We start from the raw sequence: 24,300 nt of genomic DNA on the forward strand, positions 1-24,300 counted from the left end.
ACTGTTGTGTACAGCAGAGATGGTTAATAGAATGTGGCTCGTAAATAGAGCGTGCAGTGCGGTTTGGAAGGTAAAGCTATTGGCTAAACAGGCCTTCATCAGAATACACACACACACACACACACACACACACACACACACACAAATACACACAAATAAATGCAACTCGCGCACACACACACACACACAAATAAATGCAACTCGCTCACACACACACACACACACACAAATAAATGCAACTCGCACACCCAGGCCAGACTGCAAGCAGCAGAACTTGATGGGAGAAGTAAGCCAAGTGTTGGTGGGGGGGGGGGGGGGGGGGGCTGCTAAAGTGCTGCTTGTGGGAGCATACAGGAATGAGGTGGAGAGAGGGTAGGGCAATTAGGTGCAGCCGGGAGGTTAGATGGAGGGGGGGGGGGGAGGCAGGGGGAGCAGCAGAAGAGGATAGAAGTAAAAAGACTGTGAGTGTGTTGGTGGAATAGAGGGCTGTGTAGTGCTGGAATGGGAACAAGGAAGGGGATAGATCCGTAAAGGACAATGATTAACGAAGGTTGAGGCCAGGAGGGTTATGGGCACCTGTGCAGTTCAGAAAACCTGATGTTGGTGAGAAGAATCCAGATGGTACAGGTTGTGAAGCAGTCATTGAAATGAAGAACATAGCATTGGACATCGTGCTCAGCAATTCAGTGGTCCAACTGTTGACCACAGTTTGTCGGTGACCATTCATGCGGACAGACAGCTTGTTGGTTGTCATGCCCAGGTGGGATGCAGCATAGTGTTTGCAGCTTAGTTTGTTGATCAAATGACTAATTTCAAAGGTAACCTTGCCTTTGATGGGATAGATTATGCGTGTTACCGAACTGGAGTAGGTAGTGCTGGGAGGATGTGTATCATACCCCCTATCCTTCGCATCCCTCCCACAGTATCCTTGGCCATACCTATACAATCCCTGCTCCCAACCCCTTGCATCTTGGCTCATACATCCTCCCACCACCATCTACTCCAGTCTGGTCACAATCACCACATGTCCCATCAAAGGCAGAGCTACCTGTGAAGCCTTTGAAGCTGAAGGCTTTATTTGACAGTCTTTTTGTTGTGCCTATCTGTGACTCAGCATCTCAGCTATAAGGTGAGTTGTAAATGTCCGTTTCATGATATTGTCAATATTCCATCCTGGCTTTTCCATTGTACAATAATAAAATACATAAATAAGTAATCATTCCTGCAGAAAGGTAAGATGCCTATATATTAATCCCTACATTCAAGAATGAATCCCTGCCTTACTGCGCCTTTGTTGTTATGGAAATAGGAAGCCTACCATACAAATTTCTTATTATGAAACGCAGCTTAACTGAGCGTAGGTTACACTTGGCTCGATGTCAGGTGAGCTCACTCTCTGTGCAGGATGCCTGTAGTGTTTGTGCCAGTTCATTTTATTTTTTTACAAGTTACAGCTTTTTTGAAACAAATACAATATGTACAAATGCTGCATTCATCGAAACCAGAGTTCACATCAGTCCTGCTTGTTAATATGTACCTGAATTGTTTAATCTATGAGATCTGTTCAAAAAATTCAGGAACTTTGTCCACAAAGTTTTTCTACTCTTACCTTTCACTTATTGTCTCTTTCCAAACACTCTCATCCAAAATTGATACCCCACTCCCAACGCCATTTCCACTTCCAGAAGTAGTCTTGGTATGCCTCTTGCTGGTTCGCGCAAAGTGCCGTCTGCGAATTTTCTTTCATCTCGTCTGTCATTGCAAATCTTTGTTCTTTCAACAGGGTTTTTAACTTTGGAAATAAAAAAAGTCGACAGGGGCCAGGTCTGGATAGTATGGCGGATGAGACTACACAGTGATTTGGTTTTTTGTGCAGTAGTCATGCACCAAGAAGGATGGACGTGTGGGTGTGTTATTGTGATGCAAGAGCCATGAATTGTCTCCCCATATTTCAGGCCGTTTCATTCTCAAAGTTTCTCACAGGAGTCGCAAGTCCCAGTAGTACCACCGATTAACAGTTTGCCCTTGTGGCACAAATTCTTGGTGGACTAATCCTTCAAAGTGAAAGAAAACTCTCAGCATGGCTTTGACATTTGACCTGACCTGACAAGCTTTTTTTGGTTTTGGAGTACTTTTCCCAATCCATTGTGAAGATTGAACCTCGGTCTCAACATCATAACTGCAGACCCACATCTCATCACCAGTTACGATTCTCTTAAGGAACATCTCGTTTTCATTTTTGTGATCCAAAAGCTCTTCACAGACTGCGAAGCAAAGGTCTTTCTGGTCTTGACTCGAGAGTCGTGAGTCGAACTTGGCGACAACGTGATGTATTCCAAGATGCTGTTTGAGCATTTCATGACGTAATCCATTCTTTTGCAACCGCTCGGACCGTCAGTCTTCAATTGGCTCACACAATTTTGTTAACATTCATGACACGAGAGTTGTTGGTAGATATTGAAGGGCATCTTGAATTAGTGTCACCTTTCACTTCCATCTGGCCATTTTTAAACCACGTGAACCATTTGTGACACCGAGTAGGCTTCCTGATTCATTTGGTGTGTTCCTGTAAAGGTTTTCTTGAGTTTCATGCAAAATTTAATTCAGGTACGTTGCTCCTCTAACTCTGCCATCTCAAAATTTGCGAACTGCACAGTACAATGTTCTACCCAGTACAGCACTGAACAATAACTAACAGGCATACCACGATGAAACTTCCACCAGTTACACATTAAACACAAGCATGCGCAAGGATGCCAACTGCATTTCACTCCAACACATTGTTGACACGAAATTACAAATGTTCTGTAATTTTTTGAACAGACCTTGTATATATAAACTGTGCCACTAGGTCATAATTTCTAAATGATAATGCAGATTCTATACCAGAGTGAACTACTTGCTTAAGTGAGGAGGAGGAGACACTTAATACTGTTTAACCCTCCACTGTCACTCTTTTAGCCCCATAATGAAATTTGCGACTACTGCTTGTACTAGTTTTTCGTAGGAACAAATTACCGACTTCTATCACTTATAAATTTTTGCCTGCATCATTCCAAAACTCGTGTGATTCACAGGGTATACATAAAGTTTGGGAACACTTTGAATTATTTATTGCACAAGAATTTTGTACAGATGTCATACATATTGCATTTTGAAGAGAGAGACTGCAAGTTGTTTTTTTTTTAATTAAACAAACATTCAATATATGAACCAAGAGTGACCCATCAGACATCAATATGGTAATCAAATTCTTGCCATACCTGTCCCAGCATGGCATCGTCGACTGTGGCAGACGCTTCCCGTATTCTCTCCTGGAGCTCTGCTATATCACGTGGCGGTACATACAGCAGACCTTTAATGTGTCCTCACAGAAAAAAGTCACACAGAGTGAGATTTGGTGATCTAGGAGGCTATCTCGTGAAACAGCTATCCCCTTCTGTACCACAGCCGATCCATCGATGTGGCAGCTCCATGTTCAGCTACCCACGAACTTCACGATTAAAATGGGGGTGGGGCCCTATCCTGCTGAAAGATGGAACAGATTGTCCGATTGCATGTGAGGCATCAGCCATTGCTGCAACATATCCAAGTAGAAACATCCAGTGATAGTGCTCTCAGCGAAGAAGAATGGCCCATACAGTTTTCGACATGACGAGGCACGGGAAACATTTACCTTTGGGAATCACGCTCAAATTCAATGCATTTGTGTGGATGCTTTGTACCCCAGATTCACTTTCCCATTAGTGTGAAAAGTGGCTTCATCACTAAAAATTAAGTGATCAACAATGCCATCCCAGTCTTTGTTCAGTTGTTGTAACTGCGAACAAAGCTCAAAACGCTTGTCTTTGTCGTCATCATTTAGCTTCTGCACTAGCTCCAATTTGAATGGTTTCATAGACAGCTTCTGTCGCAGGACGTTCCACTCTGTTATTGGAGCCATTTCGAGTTCATGGGATGCACGATGCATCGACTTCTTTGGACTCCTCATGAATGTGTCTCATACGCGCTCCACATTCACGTCACTCACACTGGGATGTCCACTTCTCTTTGCCGGGCACAAGCAACCTGTTCTAACGAATTTGTTGTGCCAGTGATAAATGGCCTTCCTTGTTGCTGGCTTCTTACCGTACTTGGCTCTAAACGTCCGTTGAAAAGCTGTAGCACACTCGTTTTTGTAGAACTGCAAGACACAGAGAGCTCACTCCACACCTGAACTCGCCATTTTTGCGACTAGCGCGGACTATCGGCAAATTACCAAACTATGCCGTGGCAGTATACATGGAGAAGAAAAAAAAACCTGAGTAGTTATTATCTGCTGAGTAGTTATCTGAGATTGTCCCTTGTAGGAAATAGACGTTCTCCCTTGAACCTTATCAATATATCATACCTCCTACAGCTCTGACATAGCTCTTTTCATTTATTTTCATTTTTATTTTTATTTTATTTTATTTAATTTCATAATTTTTTGCAGTGTTTTCATTTTAATTTTTCTTGTCAGTACCCTTTACTGTTGCTGAGGCGGTCACTTGAACAATTTTATCTTTAGTGCCATCTGATGTTCAGTTCTCTCAAAATAAATGTAAAGTTCAGAGGTAGATCTAATTAGACTTCTTCAACCTTAAGTTGGTAGGATGCAGAAAGAGGGTTATCCAGAGAGGAACAAAGAGATTTCTTCTTCCAATTGCTGCACGATGAATGAGAGCCTCTGTGACTGTAAATTTGCTTGGAAGAATATACAATCATATAATCACACACCTTTTACCTCATATAAACAAAACCTTAATATAGCGTGATTAATAATTGAGATATCCTGATTTGCACTGTAAAATTTTCACTGTAAGTGAAATATGACAGAGCTTAAATGAGTACCAGTACTAATATTACAAGCATTTTGTTGTAGGATGTGATCATTGTCGAAGAGGTGGGCACACCAATGCCACCAGCTCGTATGCCAGAAATGCCGACACGTGGTGGTAAGAGAATGAGAGGCCGACCTCGGCGAATGAGTGTGCAGCCCACGAGCCCTGTCTCGCGCCACCACGAGGAGCCGGTGCTGCCACCTGCCCAGCAAGTCCCAGATCCCGGCTTGACGGCCTCCGGAAGGCCAAAAAGGTCGTGCCGTGGCCGTGAGCTTCCTTTCGTCGAAAAGAAGAAGACCCGTGCTAGAGGTGGTAAGTATCAGTACGTAGTTTTTGTGGGTCAACTGAGCCTACTGATATCGGAGGTCAGCTTACAATATCCTAGATGTCATGATATGCCGGTCTGTAGTGCAGCCTGAGGGCTCTGTTGGGTTGAAAGGTGACCATTTTGCTGTGTATTTGCAAAGCGATATCGAAGGATGTGGTTAATCCACTTTTGCTGTAACATTTTCTTTCATTCCTGCAACTTTGACTCATTGAAGCCAACACATTTTAAAAATATGGGTGAGGCTGACCTGCCTGAACATCTAGATCCCATAATTTTCCATGTACAGTTTCTCGATTTTTTTCCCCTTGTTCCTGTGTGTGTTTGTGTGTTCCTCATATGACTGGATTCCTCAGTAGGACTGTAGCTAAAGTATCGTCCACTAGGTGAGTGGACATGCTGGGGAAATGTATACTTTTTTTTCTATTATTCTTTATGGTGCCACATTTCAGTCTACACATTCTCAGTTGCATCAATGTTGCAAGGTGGTGGACTGATGAAGAAATTAGTCACAAGTTATCTCTTAAGTTTGAGGATAGTGATACTGATTGAATGAAAGATGTTGTTGTGGTTGAGGGAGATGTGGACTGCCTACATGTACGTGATTATGCTGCAACTCCCTCTGAAGTATTTGGCAAAGGACTCTTAGAACCTTTTTCAGACTTTTACTCAACTTTTTTACTCTTGAATAGCACTTAGTAAAAATAAACTCCTAAGCTTGGGATTAGCCGAGCGGTCTAAGGCGCTGCAGGCATGGACTGTGCGCTGGTCCCGGCGGAGGTTCGAGTCCTCCCTCGGGCATGGGTGTGTGTGTTTGTCCTTAGGATAATTTAGGTTAAGTAGTGTGTAAGTTGATGACCTTTGCAGTTAAGTTCCATAAGATTACACACACACACACACACACACACACACACACTTTCTGTGCAAGCTCTTATTTCTCTTATTATCTCTTACATATAGATATCTTCGGTGTAGCGAAGCAGCTTAAATCACTTAATAAAGGCAAATAATACGGTCCAGGCAATATACCAATTAAGTTCCTCTCAGATTACACTGGGACAGTAGCTCCAGACTTCGCAATCACATACGACTCACTTAATGAAATATCAGTACCAAAATGCTGGTCACACCAATACTCAGCAAAAGAAATAGGAATAGTCCAATGAATTACAGACTCGTGTCACTGACATCGATTTGGAACATACACTTTGTTCAGACATTATATCATGAATTCAGAAAACATTGTTCTTGTGAAACACAGCTAGCTCTTTATTCATAAAAAGTAATGAGTGCTATCAACAGGGGTCTCAGATTGATTGCAAATTTCTCAATCTCCAGAAAGCTTTGACACCATTCCTCGCAACAGACTTCTAGTCAAATTGTGTGTCTGTGAAGTATCGCTTCAGTTATAGGACTGGATTCATGATTTCCTGTTGGAAAGGTCACAGTACGTAATAATCTATGGAAAATCAAGTAAAACAGAAGTGACATCTGGTGTTCCGAAGGAAGTGTTATAAGCTCTACTGTTCCTGAGCAGCCCTCTTGTATTGTTTGCAGATGATACTGTCATTTACAGTCTAGTAGCATCATCATAAGATAGAGACCAATTGCAAAATGAGTTAGACATGATATCTGTACGCTGCAAAAAGTCGCAATGGCCTCTGAATAAATAAAAGTATTAGGTTATCCATATATGTACAAAAAGAAATCCATTAAATTTTGATCATACAGTAAATCACACAAATTTAAAGGCTGTCAATTTATCTAAATAACTAGGAATTATAATTACAAACAACTCAAATACTAACAATCACATGGCTAATGTTGTGGGAAAGGCAAACCATAGACTGTGTTTTAGTGGCAGATTACTTAGAAGATGCAACATGTCTACTTAGAGAGACTGCCTACACTATGCTTTTCCACCCTCTGCTAGAGTATTACTGTGTGATATGGGATCCTTACCAGATGGAGGACATCAAAAAAGTCCTAAGCAGGGCAGCTCGTTTTGTATTATTGTGTTTTAGGGAGAAAGTGTTACGTATAGGTGAGTTGAGGGTGGCAGTCATTAAAACAAAGGCGTTTTTCATTGCAAGATCTTTTCATTAAATTTCAATCCCCAACTTTCTCCTCAGAGTGTGAAAATATTTTATTGCCAGTGGCCTAAACAGGGAGAAATGATCATTGTAATATGATAACAGAAATTGGGGCTTGTATAGAAAGATGTGTGTGTTCATTTTTACCATGTGCTGTTAGTGTGGAACAGTAGAACAATAGTCTAAAATTGGTTTAGAGAACCCTTTGCCAGGCACTTAATTTTGAATTGCAGAGTACTCATGTAGGTGTAGATACAGTGGTCACTTCATGCAATTGGGGGAGAAATTTGATGATTTACTTCATGAAAAGTTCTCACCCCAATGAAAATGCCTTTGTTTTAATGTTTGGTGTCCCAGCTCACTTATCATATCCTTGAATATATAATTTAAGTACAAAAATTGACCCAAGTTGAACCAAAATTTATATAGAATTGAACATTTCAACTGAAATACAAAAGTTGTGAGGAGGCAGGATTCATTACAGCTCGCCGCTGACATTATTTATCAACGTATTCTTCATCGTTATAGATCGAGCGGCCCCTCATAAAGCTGTACCACCTATTTGATCGTCCATTTAATATCTGTACAAACTGATACATATAATTTAGAAAGGAAAAGTGTTAATAGGTCTTTGCTTTGCAGGCGGTCGCAGACGCAGAGGTGACACACTCGCAGATCATCGTCCAGGTGGTCTGTCTGAGTTTGCACGCAGCTTCTCTGGGTCTCTCTCTCCAACCAGCATCTCTGGTGCTATTCCACACGAAATGTTACCACAGCCGGCGAAGAAGAGCTTCACGTTGGGTGACAAGTCTCCTTCCGGGCTATCCAGGTCGGGTGCTATTCCACAAGAAACGTTGCCGGAGCCGGTGAAGAAGAGCTTTGCATTAGGCGAGAAGTCTCCTCCCACACTACCCAGATCCAGTGCTATTGCACATGAAGCGTTACCAGAGCCGGGGAAGAAGAGCTTCGCATTGGGCGAGAAGTCACCTCCTGCGCTACTCAGGTCGCCTCCTGGCCTGCTGTCTCCTCCGAGGGTGAAGTCCCCTGAACCCAAGTCACCCCCATCGAAGCACCAGAAGGCAGGGCCAGGAAAGAAGTCCGCCGCCACTGCTAGGCGAGCGTCACTGGTGGCTGCAGAAAAGGAGGCACTACCAGCAGATTCCGAGGCAGTCACTGAAACGACTCGAAGAAGGTCAACAGAGACGAGGGAAATGCAGCCTGCGGACGGAGAGCCGACTGCGGCAACTCCAGATGTGATCGTCGAACCTCGCACCCCTGAGCCTACTGTTGAACCTACGGCAACTGCACAGAGTGTATCTCTTGTACCATCAGGACCACCATCACCGATGCAGGTGATTTTCTCTCTCTCTCTCTCTCTCTCTCTCTCTCTCTCTCTCTCACTATATATATAAAGCGCTGGCATGTCGATAGACACACAAAATTCTAGCTTTCGCAACCAACGGTTGCTTCATCAAGAAAGAGGGAAGGAGAGGGAAAGACGAAAGGATGTGGGTTTTAAGGGAGAGGGTAAGGAATCATTCCAATCCCGGGAGCGGAAAGACTTACCTTAGGGGGAAAAAAGGACAGGTATACACTCGCATACACACACATATCCATCCGCACATACACAGACACAAGCAGACATTTGTAAAGGCAAAGAGTATGGGCAGAGATGTCAGTCGAGGCGGAAGCAAAGAGGCAAAGATGTTCTTGAAAGACAGGTGAGGTGTGAGTGGCGGCAACTTGAAATTAGCGGAGGTTGAGGCCTGGCGGATAACGAGAAGAGAGGATATACTAAAGGGCAAGTTCCCATCTCCGGAATTCTGACAGGTTGGTGTTAGTGGGAAGTATCCAGATAACCCGGACGGTGTAACACTGTGCCAAGATGTGCTGGCCGTGCACCAAGGCATGTTTAGCCACAGGGTGATCCTCATTACCAACAAACACTGTCTGCCTGTGTCCATTCATGCGAATGGACAGTTTGTTGCTGGTCATTCCCACATAGAATGCGTCACAGTGTAGGCAGGTCAGTTGGTAAATCACGTGGGTGCTTTCACATGTGGCTCTGCCTTTGATCGTGTACACCTTCCGGGTTACAGGACTGGAGTAGGTGGTGGTGGGAGGGTGCATGGGACAGGTTTTACACTGGGGGCGGTTACAAGGGTAGGAGCCAGAGGGTAGGGAAGGTGGTTTTCCGGCGGACAAGGGTTCCACGATAGTGGTACTTGATCGTCGGGACTATGTGGCTGAGGGGCTGCGTCAGCTTTCAGACAGCAACACATACAAAGTTTGCCAAAGTAATCCCATTCCTGATGTCCAGGCAGAGCTTCAAGGAATCCTCAGAACCTTAGGCCCCCTACAAAACCTTTCACCTGGCTCCATCAACCTCCTGACCCCACCAACACCCCGCACCCCTACCTTCTACCTTCTTCCTAAAATTCACAAACCCAATCATCCCGGCCGCCCCATTGTAGCCGGTTACCAAGCCCCCACAGAACGTATCTCTGCCTATGTAGATCAACACCTTCAACCCATTACATGCAGTCTCCCATCCTTCATCAAAGACACCAACCACTTTCTCGAACGCCTGGAATCCTTACGCAGTCTGTTACCCCCGGAAACCATCCTTGTAAGCATTGATGCCACTTCCTTATACACAAATATTCCGCACGTCCAGGGCCTCGCTGCGATGGAGCACTTCCTTTCATGCTGATCACCTGCCACCCTACCTAAAACCTCTTTCCTCATTACCTTAGCCAGCTTCATCCTGACCCACAACGTCTTCACTTTTGAAGGCCAGACATACCAACAAAGGGAACAGCCATGGGTACCAGGATGGCCCCCTTGTACGCCAACCTATTCATGGGTCGCTTAGAGGAAGCCTTCTTGGTTACCCAGGCCTGCAAACCCAAAGTTGGATACAAATTTATTGATGACATCTTCATGATCTGGACTTACAGTGAAGAAGAACTCCAGAATTTCCTCTCCAACCTCAACTCCTTTGGTTCAATCAGATTCACCTGGTCCTACTCTAAATCCCATGCCACTTTCCTTGACGTTGACCTCCATCTGTCCAATGGCCAGATTCACACGTCCGTCCACATCAAACCCACCAACAAGCAACAGTACCTCCATTATGACAGCTGCCACCCATTCCACATCAAACGGTCCCTTCCCTACAGCCTAGGTCTTCGTGGCAAATGAATCTGCTCCAGTCCAGAATCCCTGAACCATTACACCAACAACCTGAAAACAGCTTTCGCATCCCGCAACTACCCTCCCGAACCGGTACAGAAGCAAATAACCAGAGCAACTTCCTCATCCCTTCAAACCCAGAACCTCCCACAAAAGTGCCCCACTTGTGACAGGATACTTTCCGGGACTGGATCAGACTCTGAATGTGGTTCTCCAGCAGGGATACGGCTTCCTCAAATCCTGCCCTGAAATGAGATCCATCCTTCACGAAATCCTCCCCACTCCACCAAGAGTGTCTTTCCGCCGTCCACCTAACCTTCGTAACCTCTTAGTTCATCCCTATGAAATCCCCAAACCACCTTCCCTACCCTCTGGCTCCTACACTTGTAACCGCCCCCGGTGTAAAACCTGTCCCATGCACCCTCCCACCACCACCTACTCCAGTCCTGTAACCCTGAAGGTGAAGGTGTACACGATCAATGGCAGAGCCACGTATGAAAGCACCCACGTGATTTACCAACTGACCTGCCTACACTGTGAAGCTTTCTATGTGGGAATGACCAGCAACAAACTGTCCTTTCGCATGAATGGACACAGACAGACTGTGTTTGTTGGTAATGAGGATCACCCTGTGGCTAAACATGCCTTGGTGCACGGCCAGCACATCTTGGCACAGTGTTACACCGTCTGGGTTATCTGGATACTTCCCACTAACACCAACCTGTCAGAACTCCGGAGATGGGAACTTGCCCTTCAGTATATCCTCTCTTCCCGTTATCCGCCAGGCCTCAACCTCTGCTAATTTCAAGTTGCCGCCACTCATACCTCACCTGTCTATCAACAACATCTTTGCCTCTGTACTTCCGCCTTGACTGACATCTCTGCCCAAATTCTTTGCCTTTACAAATGTCTGCTTGTGACTGTGTATGTGCGGATGGATATGTGTGTGTGTGCGCGATTGTATACCTGTCCTTTTTTCCCCCTAAGGTAAGTCTTTCTGCTCCCGGGATTGGAATGACTCCTTACCCTCTACCTTAGAACCCACTTCCTTTCGTCTTTCCCTCTCCTTCCCTCTTTCCTGATGAGGCAACAGTTTGTTGCGAAAGCTTGAATTTTGTGTGTATGTTTGTGTTTGTTTGTGTGTCTATTGACCTGCCAGCGCTTTCGTTCGGTAAGTCACCTCATCTTTGTTTTTATATATAATTTTTCCCACGTGGAATGTTTCCATATATATATATATATATATATATATATATATATAATAGAGGGAAACATTCCACGTAGGAAATATATATCTAAAAACAAAGATGATGTGACTTACCAAATGAAAGTGCTGGCAGGTCGACAGACACACAAACAAACACAAACATACACACAAAATTCAAGCTTTCGCAACAAACTGTTGCCTCATCAGGAAAGAGGGAAGGAGAGGGAAAGACGAAAGGATGTGGGTTTTAAGGGAGAGGGTAAGGAGTCATTCCAATCCCGGGAGCGGAAAGACTTACCTTAGGGGGAAAAAAGGACGGGTATACACTCGCACACACACACATATCCATCCACACATATACAGACACAAGCAGACATATTTGTAGACAAAGAGTTTGGGCAGAGATGTCAGTCGAGGCAGAAGTGCAGAGGCAAAGATGTTGTTGAATGACAGGTGAGGTATGAGTGGCGGCAACTTGAAATTAGCGGAGATTGAGGCCTGGTGGATAACGGTAAGAGAGGATATATTGAAGAGCAAGTTCCCATCTCCGGAGTTCGGATAGGTTGGTGTTAGTGGGAAGTATCCAGATAACCCGGACGGCGTAACACTGTGCCAAGATGTGCTGGCCGTGCACCAAGGCATGTTTAGCCACAGGGTGATCCTCATTACCAACAAACACTGTCTGCCTGTGTCCATTCATGCGAATGGACAGTTTGTTGCTGGTCATTCCCACATAGAATGCGTCACAGTGTAGGCAGGTCAGTTGGTAGATCACGTGGGTGCTTTCACACGTGGCTCTGCCTTTGATCGTGTACACCTTCCGGGTTACAGGACTGGAGTAGGTGGTGGTGGGAGGGTGCATGGGACAGGTTTTACACCGGGGGCGGTTACAAGGGTAGGAGCCAGAGGGTAGGGAAGGTGGTTTGGGGATTTCATAGGGATGAACTAAGAGGTTACGAAGGTTAGGTGGACGGCGGAAAGACACTCTTGGTGGAGTGGGGAGGATTTCATGAAGGATGGATCTCATTTCTGGGCAGGATTTTAGGAAGTCGTATCCCTGCTGGAGAGCCACATTCAGAATCTGATCCAGTCCCGGAAAGTATCCTGTCACAAGTGGGGCACTTTTGTGGTTCTTCTGTGGGAGGTTCTGGGTTTGAGAGGATGAGGAAGTTGCTCTGGTTATTTGCTTCTGTACCAGGTCGGGAGGGTAGTTGCGGGATGCGAAAGCTGTTGTCAGGTTGTTGGTGTAATGCTTCAGGGATTCCGGACTGGAGCAGATTCGTTTGCCACGAAGACCTAGGCTGTAGGGAAGGGACCGTTTGATGTGGAATGGGTGGCAGCTGTCGTAATGGAGGTACTGTTGCTTGTTGGTGGGTTTGATGTGGACGGACGTGTGTAGCTGGCCATTGGACAGGTGGAGGTCAACATCAAGGAAAGTGGCATGGGATTTGGAGTAGGACCAGGTGAATCTGATGGAACCAAAGGAGTTGAGGTTGGAGAGGAAATTCTGGAGTTCTTCTTCACTGTGAGTCCAGATCATGAAGATGTCATCAATAAATCTGTACCAAACTTTGGGTTGGCAGGCCTGGGTAACCAAGAAGGCTTCCTCTAAGCGACCCATGAATAGGTTGGCATACGAAGGGGCCATCCTGGTACCCATGGCTGTTCCCTTTAATTGCTGGTATGTCTGGCCTTCAAAAGTGAAGAAGTTGTGGGTCAGGATGAAGCTGGCTAAGGTAATGAGGAAAGAGGTTTTAGGTAGGGTGGCAGGTGATCGGCGTGAAGGGAAGTGCTCCATCGCAGCGAGGCCCTGGACGTGCGGGATATTTGTGTATAAGGAAGTGGCATCAATGGTTACAAGGATGGTTTCTGGGGGTAACGGATTGGGTAAGGATTCCAGGCGTTCGAGAAAGTGGTTGGTGTCTTTCATGAAGGATGGGAGACTGCACGTAATGGGTTGAAGGTGTTGATCTACGTAGGCAGAGATACGTTCTGTGGGGGCTTGGTAACCAGCTACAATGGGACGGCCAGGATGATTGGGTTTGTGAATTTTAGGAAGAAGGTAGAAGGTAGGGGTGCGGGGTGTCGGTGTGGTCAGGAGGTTGATGGAGTCAGGTGAAAGGTTTTGTAGGGGGCCTAAGGTTCTGAGGATTCCCTGAAGCTCCGCCTGGACATCAGGAATGGGATTACCTTGGCAAACTTTGTATGTGGTGTTGTCTGAAAGCTGACGCAGTCAGCAAGGGTTCCACGACCGTGGTACTTGATCATCGGGAGTATGTGGCTGAGCCAGCTTCATCCTGACCCACAACTTCTTCACTTTTGAAGGCCAGACATACCAGCAATTAAAGGGAACAGCCATGGGTACCAGGATGGCCCCTTCGTATGCCAACCTATTCATGGGTCGCTTAGAGGAAGCCTTCTTGGTTACCCAGGCCTGCCAACCCAAAGTTCGGTACAGATTTATTGATGACATCTTCATGATCTGGACTCACAGTGAAGAAGAACTCCAGAATTTCCTCTCCAACCTCAACTCCTTTGGTTCCATCAGATTCACCTGGTCCTACTCCAAATCCCATGCCACTTTCCTTGATGTTGACCTCCACCTGTCCAATGGCCAGCTTCACACGTCCGTCCACATCAAACCCACCAACAAGCAACAGTACCTCCATTATGACAGCTGCCACCCCTTCCACATCAAACGGTCCCTTCCCTACAGCCTAGGTCTTCGTGGCAAACGAATCTGCTCCAGTCCGGAATCCCTGAAGCATTACACCAACAACCTGACAACAGCTTTCGCATCCCGCAACTACCCTCCCGACCTGGTACAGAAGCAAATAACCAGAGCAACTTCCTCATCCTCTCAAACCCAGAACCTCCCACAGAAGAACCACAAAAGTGCCCCACTTGTGACAGGATACTTTCCGGGACTGGATCAGATTCTGAATGTGGCTCTCCAGCAGGGATACGACTTCCTAAAATCCTGCCCAGAAATGAGATCCATCCTTCATGAAATCCTCCCCACTCCACCAAGAGTGTCTTTCCGCCGTCCACCTAACCTTCGTAACCTCTTAGTTCATCCCTATGAAATCCCCAAACCACCTTCCCTACCCTCTGGCTCCTACCCTTGTAACCGCCCCCGGTGTAAAACCTGTCCCATGCACCCTCCCACCACCACCTACTCCAGTCCTGTAACCCTGAAGGTGTACACGATCAAAGGCAGAGCCACGTGTGAAAGCACCCACGTGATCTACCAACTGACCTGCCTACACTGTGACGCATTCTATGTGGGAATGACCAGCAACAAACTGTCCATTCGCATGAATGGACACAGGCAGACAGTGTTTGTTGGTAATGAGGATCACCCTGTGGCTAAACATGCCTTGGTGCACGGCCAGCACATCTTGGCACAGTGTTACGCCGTCCGGGTTATCTGGATACTTCCCACTAACACCAACCTATCCGAACTCCGGAGATGGGAACTTGCTCCTCAATATATCCTCTCTTCCCGTTATCCACCAGGCCTCAATCTCCGCTAATTTCAAGTTGCCGCCACTCATACCTCACCTGTCATTCAACAACATCTTTGCCTCTGCACTTCTGCCTCGACTGACATCTCTGCCCAAACTCTTTGTCTTTAAATATGTCTGCTTGTGTCTGTATATGTGTGGATGGATATGTGTGTGTGTGTGTGCGAGTGTATACCCGTCCTTTTTTCCCCCTAAGGTAAGTCTTTCCGCTCCCGGGATTGGAATGACTCCTTACCCTCTCCCTTAAAACCCACTTCCTTTCGTCTTTCCCTCTCCTTCCCTCTTTCCTGATGAGGCAACAGTTTGTTGCGAAAGCTTGAATTTTGTGTGTATGTTTGTGTTTGTTTGTGTGTCTGTCGACTTGCCAGCACTTTCATTTGGTAAGTCACATCATCTTTGTTTTTTTTATATATATATATATATATATATATATATATATAAAAAAACAAATGTGTGTGTGTGTGTGTGTGTCATGGGATACAGATGGCAGTAGTATTGCATACACAAGGTATGAAAGTGCAGTGCATTATCGGAGCTGTTAACTGATTCACATGAAAAGGCTTCCAACATGATGTTGGCCTCACAGTAGGATTTAACAGAGTTTGAATGTGGAGTGGTAGTTGGAGCTAGACATCTGGTACATTCCATTTTGGGAATTCCATATTCCAAGAACCACTGCGTCAAGAGAACGCCCCGAATACCAAATTTCAGGCATTACCTCTCATCATGGGCAACCCAGTCTCAGACAGCCTTCACTTAATGACAGAGAGCAGCAGCATTTGTGTAGAGTTCGCAATGCTAACAGACAAGCAACACTGTGTGCAGTAACTGCAGAAATCAATGTAAGACATACGATGAATGTATGTGTTAGGGCAGTGCGGCAAAATTTGGTGTTGGTGAGCTATGGCAGCAGACGACTGACTTACTGTTGTTAACAGCATGACATTGCCTGCAGCATCTCTCCTAGGCTTGTGACCATATTGGTTGGACCCTAGATTGCAAAACAGTAGCTTGTTCAGATGAGTCTAGATTTCAGTAGGGTGGTGCAGACCACATGAATCCATGGACCCAAGTTGTCAACAAGGTGATTTGCAAACTGCTGCTGGCTCCATAGTGGTGTGTGCTGTGTTTACATGAAGTAGACTGGGTCCTCCACTTCAATTGAACTGACCATATTATGTTCTACCCACTCATCCAATACAGGGTGCCTAGAATCGCTAGACAACAATTCAAGCAAATCATATTAATGGAGTTTACAGTAAGTTAAATTAACAATACTTAACTTTGCGTATTGACAAAGATGTGTCGCAAGCAAATGGCGACATGCAGATAATCAATGTCCTTCGGGATATAAAATTTCTTTGCAAGCAAAACAGTACAGCTCATAAATCATTGCTGTAGCATTTGTATGACGGCTCATCTTCCACTCTGGCCTCGGCTAGGTGGTGCGGCACTAATATTCTCTTTGTTAAGAGGCCGCTCCTGTCTTGGTATCTTCCTAGATAGGGGTTTGTCAGTGTACTATTGGCTGACGTTGTCTCACAGCCCTCTCTGCTCTTCCGTTCTTGATCGTCGCGCTGGCACTTGTCATTATACTGGAACATCCCCCCCCCCCCCCTCCCACCCCCACCCACATCTCCACCACCACCTAAGCCTTCAGAAAATAATTCCGGGAATTCTTTCAGCAAGCTAGCTACAGTTTCAGCAAGATAGCTACACTGTCTTTTTGCATGCAGTGCACACACTGACAACACATTGTCCTGAATGTTAAAACCAAACAAATCAAATGAATCAAGACCATATATATTCTCACAATCGCATGATTCTAGTGCCATAAAAGTCACTGTTCACATATGCAAGCGATACGTGGCAGGAAAAGTACATTTTCCAAAAACGGGATTGTCTCGTCCATTATAAGCCGTCAGGTTGTGCTAGTTTTAGACGTGTGTGGGGAGCCTAACATTTCATATGTGTGACGATTCAGCGATGTAACAGAGGTGCCTGTGTCCAACTGAAAATTCACACATTTTCCACTAAGATGCAAATGAACAAAAAATTTGTTGGACTGGCACTGAAGAAACTGCTCACTTGCTAGTTTTGCTAATGCCTGTTGCAGGCTTTGAATATACTGCATTAATTTCATGGGCCTTGCGACTAGATTTTTGTGTGTGTACCAAATTCTTATGTTTGTTCCGTTGCAAACATATGGATTGTACATGTCCTTTCTTGCCACAAGCATAAAACACTGTACTTATTGGGAGGTGCAGTCTTGGCGTTTGTGCTGTGAATAACACGAGGCATGACTTAATTCTGTTCGCCTGTGGAGCCGCATGTTTACCGAGCTGCTTATGCGGTGTGGAGAGTTGTTTATGCGGTGTGGCAAGCGAAAGCTGCTGCTGCCAAATGGGCCGGTCGCAAACAAGGGACTCATCCTGACAAATTGCCGGCTGCTCAGATTTATCGGCTGAGAGGGCACATGAATCGTACTGATCTAGTGTTTGCACTACTTGCAGAAATGATGGATCGGACTGTTTCAAAATCTGTTCTCTTAGTTTGACATCAGTTACATTGTACAGGATCGCATCACACAACGTAACTTCTGAATATAAAGCACCAGAAGCACATTTGAATTTGCATTTCCTTATCATACCCAGCAAATTTGTTACCCACTCGCGTTAATTTTGTTCTGACCACGTTTTACAATTAAAGAATTGATATCTAGCTGCTACCATATTTGCTTGTTGGTCTCAATAGTTTGTTAGCGAATCTTCAACCTGATCATACGAAAGTTCCCCTGGAGTAGTGTGGGGAAACAACTTCTGAGTGAATCTGAACAGCATTTCCTACCGTGGACATTAAATAGGGGAGTTCCACAGTACCAGGTATGTTGTGAGCAATTATGTGGGCTTCAAGCTGTTGCAACCACTCGAGCCATTCCTATTCTTGTTCATGAAACTGGTGAAAAGGCAGTATAGCACGTGGCGCTGCTGTGTGTGTTGCTTGTGCTGCATTAGTAGTTTGGTTAGCCAGAAACTGCCATACCGTGTGTGGCAGCGAGGGTATTTGCTGGCTCTGAAACTGAAACATCTGCATTAGCTGCATTGCATCGCATTGCAGCTGTGGTTAATGAGCAGGGAGTGGGATAGGTGGGATGGGCATGTTGGAAGAGACAAATGCAAGAAACAGACAAGGCATGCAAGAAAAATAAGTACAAAAGCAAATAAAATTTCTGCAACACCCACCTGAAAACACTCTTTAGCAAAAACATGGTAAGAGACTGTTTAAGCAAGTAAACACCCTTGCAAAGAAAAGACAAACGAGAATTATGGCACCAGCAATACACAAAAGAAAATTCCGTGGCCCCGAGGCGCAGGGAATTTTTTTTTTAAGTCCTCGTCATCAATTATTGTGTTCTGCCCACTTGTCTAATATAGGGTACCTAGAAAGCTGTTTTCTCAGATCACTAGACAACGATTCAAGCAGATCAAATTAATGGAGTGGAAAGTTGCCGCTCACCATATAGCGGAGATGCCAATTCGCAATAGGCAGGAGTTTATTATAGTAAGTTAAATTAACAATACTTAACTTTGCATATTCACAAAGGTGTGTTGCAAGCAAATGGCAACATGCAAATAACCACTGTTCTTTGGTATATACAGTTTCATTGCAAGCAAAAGAATACAGTTCACAAGTCACTGCTGTAGTGTTTGTATGATGGCTCATCTTCCACTCTGGCATCAGCGCTTATATTGTCGAGGCCACGCCTATCTTGGTGTCATCCTAGATTGGGGTTTACCATCGTACTATTGGCTGTCATTGTCTCGGAACCCCCTCTCTGCTCTTCCATTCTTGAACGTCGTGCCAGCACTTGTCGTTATGCTGGAACAGATCATTGACTGGAAATGGTTATTTTTGGCTAATTGGAGGTCATTTGCAACCATTCATAGTTGTCGTGTTCCCAAACAATGATAGAATTTTTATGGATGTCAATGCACCATGTCACTGGGCATACATTGTTTGCGATCAGTTTGAAGAACGTGTTGGTCAGTTTGAGCAAATGATTTGGCCACCCAGTACCTGATGTGAATCCCATCAGACATTTATGGGACATAATAGAGAGGTCAGTTTGTGCACAAAATCCTGCACCGGAAACACTTTCGCAATTATAGATATCTGTAGAGGCAGCACGGCTCAGTATTTCTGCAGGGGACTAATGACTTGATGAGTTCATTCCACATTGAGTTGCTGCAGTACGTCGGGCAAAAGGTGGTCTAACACGATACTAGTAGGTATCCCATGACTGTCGCCACATCGGTGTATCTTTGTGTATTCCGATAAGCACTGGAACAGAAATAGCTGTTTCAAATTAAAAGTTAAAATATTGGTTGTAAATGCAGATATCTCAAGTCGAATGAAGTTCTTTTCTGATGACATTTTCATTGTGTATCCAAAAATAGATGGGGGAAATGACCTCTGACTTTCACTCAACCCAGGGGATGTGCTAAGAATTGTGTCCAGCAAAAATATTTCTTAGTATAAAAGAGAACTTGCAAGAGAGGTTTATTTGAATGTTAGTGCAGGTTTTCCACAGTCATGGATGGAAACAGTGGTGTCTTGAACTCCATATGGTGCACTGGTTTACATGTACCACTTGGTACACACTGGATGTCAGACAAGTTCGACATGCTTTGGTCTAAAGAACTTTGCACTTCCACAGCCCCAGTTTATACCACTATATTGCAACATATTGATTACAGTTGAAGGTGTCTCAGACAAATCTCGGCATCCCAGTGTGTTAGCTTTGAGGAACAGCGTCACAGGCATTAATTGTGATACATTACGCCATGTGTGTACTATAGACTTAGATAAAAGGCTGCTAATTCGTGCTAAAGGGGATACGGTGAATAATTGTGTTCTGTGTCCCATTTAAAAAATTATTTGTAGCATGTAACATTTTGTTAGGAAAATTTTGTTTAAAGAAACTGTTAATTTTTTCCATATTTTAATGAGGCCCGTTGTTCATTATCTTATTGTAAATGATTTTCTGCTCTAGTTTCAAACATATTCTGTTAATATATTAAACATAACCGTTGGCAGTGTCTGCAATATCAATGATATTCATTCCAAGAATTTTGTAGGTATAATAAGACAAAATTTGTGATTATGTAAATATTTTTCTAGTAATATTTTGAAAAATATTAGGAAATGTTTCCTGTTTAAAATTGTAGTCATTTAATATTCATAGTTTTTCTATAAATTAAAGCCAGAGTCTCAAATACCTTTCATGGAGTATCGCTTTTACTTGACTCGTGACTCAAAGAATGAAAAACTATTATTTGCTTTAGTCTGCAGTTGGGATTTTACTTTTTAAACGACTGTTGATTTTGATAATCAGGCCATCCACAGACTCACAGTCGACGAACTTGCTTAACCGAGTAGGAGCATCATTATTTTATCTTTATAGTGATGCATCGGCTCAGGTAATCGGGTTTGACAGTGGTGTACAAGGAGATTGCCTGGTGATCAAAACCTGTACTCATTTGACAAAAGTACAACTGTAAATTAAATTTTTTTACCAATTTTGTCGACCACTGTTCCATATAACTGTGTGTCGGGAATAGATAATATAACTGTAAAAATGTTTTCAGCTAGACATACATTGGTTTACAGGCTCCACCGATGGCAAGTGAGCCTCCATCACCGTGTCCTGCTCCGAGTACAGTGCAGGTGTTCGAAGAAGAGACGCGCATGAGTGCCGAGGGTGCAGTAGTTGGGAGAATGGCAGAGCCTGAGAGTGCAGAAGGCAGTCGGGCTCAGTCTCCAGTGCAGATCCCTGACAAGATCCCTGTGGCCAAGACACCAGGTAAGTGGAACTTTTCTGTCTCTAGCCGTATGCCACTGTCTGAGGATCTGAACACATGTTGTATGTAGGGCCGCGCTTCCTCCCATTCATAAAATTGTGTGATCTAGTTAGTTATTGAGTAAACATGGGTGCTGTATTACCTGGCAAAGCGAATTGTAGACCTGACCACATTAGCTTCACTGTCATGTTTACACCCAAAAAACAGAGATGGAAGAGAAGGGCAGTGTGCACTCTGGTGTTCTTGCAAGTGGAATGCAGCCACATGCTACGTGTCTATGCGTCAATGCCCTGTGTAGCACAGTCGACCCACACTTTTGTTTGAGAATATTCCTTGTACATTATCTGTGTGATAACATTTGTTCACGTATGTGTCGGAATCAGTGTTTCATCTGAAGAAACCACTGGCAGCTTTTATTCTGATATTTCATTGTTTTGTAAAAATGTAATTTTGTACATGTATTTCAAAACTGTGTTCTCTCACATGCACACGCCTTATTCATTCTGGTACCTTTTAACCCATTACTAGCCAAAACTCTATCGGATCTTTTTTTGCAAACTTTTATATTTAAATATGTTACATTGAGTGATTAATTGAATAAAAAGTTGTTTTGAAAATTTTCAGTTTATTAGAACAAAAACTACAGACTGTCCCATTTTTGGGACATTGGCCAAATGTGCTATCCAAATTCACAACCTTATTCTCCATGCATAATATTGTAAGAAACAACACAGACAATAAATAAAGAATGTTTTAATATTATTGAATGTCTATTCAGTATGAAATGAAGCAAAACACTTGTCGTGTACACCAACATTGCACCTATCACAATTTTTTTTTTTTTTTTTTTCCTTGCAGTAAGCACATCTCTTCTGCATTTTACTTGGCACAATGAAATGCTTTCCTGGATCTAGTCGTACATCCGTGCCCACCCGTCCTCCCATTAATTTGCTTCCTTGTGGTCCTCTGCGTTTTGCTACTGATCCTGTTTCCTTTGATAGGTAAAACATCACTATTCTCCGTTGGACATCCAAAAGTGAGAGCACGCCATGTGTTTACTACGCAGATATCTATCATCTGTGTGAATAATGGCCACCACCATTTCTTTGACCTTATCCTCGTCCTATAAAGTGATATCTGCTTGTCCAGTAGATCTACGCCACCCATATGGGCATTGTATTCTTCAATGAGATGTGGTATTGTAACATTGTAACAGATATTTCCATTTTCTTTGCCCGTGAGTATCTTTTAGTAGAACTCAGAGGAGTAACAGTGCTGTAATTTGTTGCTACACATACTAGTTTGTTGTCACTCCATTTCACAACCAGAAGTTCATTCTCTTTGTCAAACATGTAGTGATAGAATCCTCGTTCCTTTTCTTTTGCCATTCTTTTCGAGTCTTACACAGACATCCATCTGTTCATAACAAACACGCCCAGACAACTAAATCACAGCTCATTGTTGTCAAGGAACTACCAGCAGACATACAGTGTTGCCAAGTGCGAGAACGAAAAATCGGCAAATGTATAATTTTCCTGACGTGAAGTACTTAGAAAAAAGTTATTTATTTTACATTTACAGGCATTATAGCAGTTAGTTGAACCTACAAGTGCAACAATAAAGGCTAAAAGCTCCATTGCTTATGTAGAAATAAGTAAAATATACGCGTCCCAAAAAAAGGGACAGTGACCAGTAATGGATTAAAACCAAATCTTATGCACAGAACAATTTTTTTGCCATTCTAGTATTGAAGTCCAATTCTCCGTGACAAAAGCTTTCAAGTTTTCACCAAGTCTGTATTTGTTTGTATTCTTCCCAACGTAGCAGAAATTGCTGCCTCCCAAAAAACACATATATCCGTATCAGTGGGATATTTATTGTGAGTGCTATGCTTTTTCTTTCCTCTTTGAAGTCTTTAATGTTCCTGATGTTTCTTGCTTTGAGTATGCTCATTTTTTGACGTATTGAATTGCCAGTGAGCCATGTATCTTAGTAAATGACCATCCTGGAACCCAGGCCATGGTACTCTGTTTTCAACATGTAGCACAGGGGCATTCAAACAATCATTCTTCCTATGCTCTGTATGTGAATGAAATGGGAAGAAACCCTGACAACTGGTACAGTTGGACGTACCCTCTGCCATGTACCACATGGTGGTTTGCAGAGTATATATGTAGATGTGGATGTAGGTGCAGAACAACATTAACGATTAACATTGTGATGCTGGCACAAATATAAATAAAAATGCACATATACATCTAACAAAGGTGTTGAAACATGCTGTGTTTCAATTTTCCGCAGCAGCACAATTTAACAGATAAAACAAAAGAATAGGGGCACTAGAAACACAACTGTTCAGAGCTTAAATAAAAATAACGCTGCATAAAAAATACAGTATTCCAATGTGAAGGAGATGCATTGGGATGCTCCCGTGATTGAATTACATATGACAGACTGTAGATATCAGCAATGTAGTAAGCGAACATCGCAACACCAGGTTCTACTTAGTATAACAAGCTGAACACAGGCATAATGTCTTCCTCTGAATAATGAAGACACATTCAAGCCTGTTGCCATTGTTGCAAGGCATTCTGTGTGGCCACGCAGTACAACTCAAAAGGCAAAGTTTGAGGTCATTGTGGAAGTTGTGGATTTTCTGGCTTCTTTAACAAGGGTATCAACTTCTTTGTTATGAATTATGCTGCAGCAAGAGTTAAACCACAGAAATTCTATCATCTCTACTTGGATCTCACACTGGACGCATTGCCAAATGATTACCAAGGTGCCTTAGAGATTGTAAAACTGACATAGAATCAGGTAAAACGAGGACTATGGAAACCTGAAGGGAGCCGACAAATTTTAAGGCTTCTAATGTCACTACAGCTCCTGCAGAGAAAACCAGTTTCCTTTGACAGTTGAAACAGTTTCGAGAGTTATGTTTGTGGGCAGAGAAATGCACATCCACTTTCTCTTTCTCTCTCAATGTGTGGAGCCAGCAGTATACACGTACAAAAAAATGCAACCAATACTTCAGTTTCACCATTTTGTTGACAGGAAATCGGAAACTTTTTTAAATTCCTTAAAATTTTTACTTTTCATTCTGTCAACAGTTACAGTATTTATATCAGGTGACTAGTTTCGAACTTTACAGGTTGATTTTCAAGCCTGGCCTGGTGCGGCTGCACTGACAGTACCTGGTCTTGATACTAAACGTCAAAGTGACAACACAT

General features: G+C 43.7%; 1 protein-coding gene across 7 annotated transcripts in view; it reads left to right on the forward strand.

Moving 5' to 3' along the window:
* The window catches only part of LOC124551368 (titin-like), a 260,732-nt gene that overhangs the window by 26,176 nt on the left and 210,256 nt on the right, over positions 1-24,300 (forward strand). For all 7 annotated transcript variants that reach the window (XR_006967830.1, XR_006967828.1, XR_006967829.1 and 4 more), the window contains exons 4-6: positions 4,904-5,174; positions 7,923-8,632; positions 20,880-21,072. Coding sequence is in view for 3 of the 7 variants with exons in the window: in XM_047126404.1 (XP_046982360.1) it covers positions 4,904-5,174; positions 7,923-8,632; positions 20,880-21,072 (1,174 nt within the window). In the remaining 4 variants the exon portion in view is untranslated. The remainder of the gene's footprint in view (positions 1-4,903; positions 5,175-7,922; positions 8,633-20,879; positions 21,073-24,300) is intronic.

This window comes from Schistocerca americana, chromosome 9 (assembly GCF_021461395.2).
Source record: "Schistocerca americana isolate TAMUIC-IGC-003095 chromosome 9, iqSchAmer2.1, whole genome shotgun sequence".
Classification (NCBI taxonomy): Eukaryota; Metazoa; Arthropoda; class Insecta; order Orthoptera; family Acrididae; genus Schistocerca; species Schistocerca americana.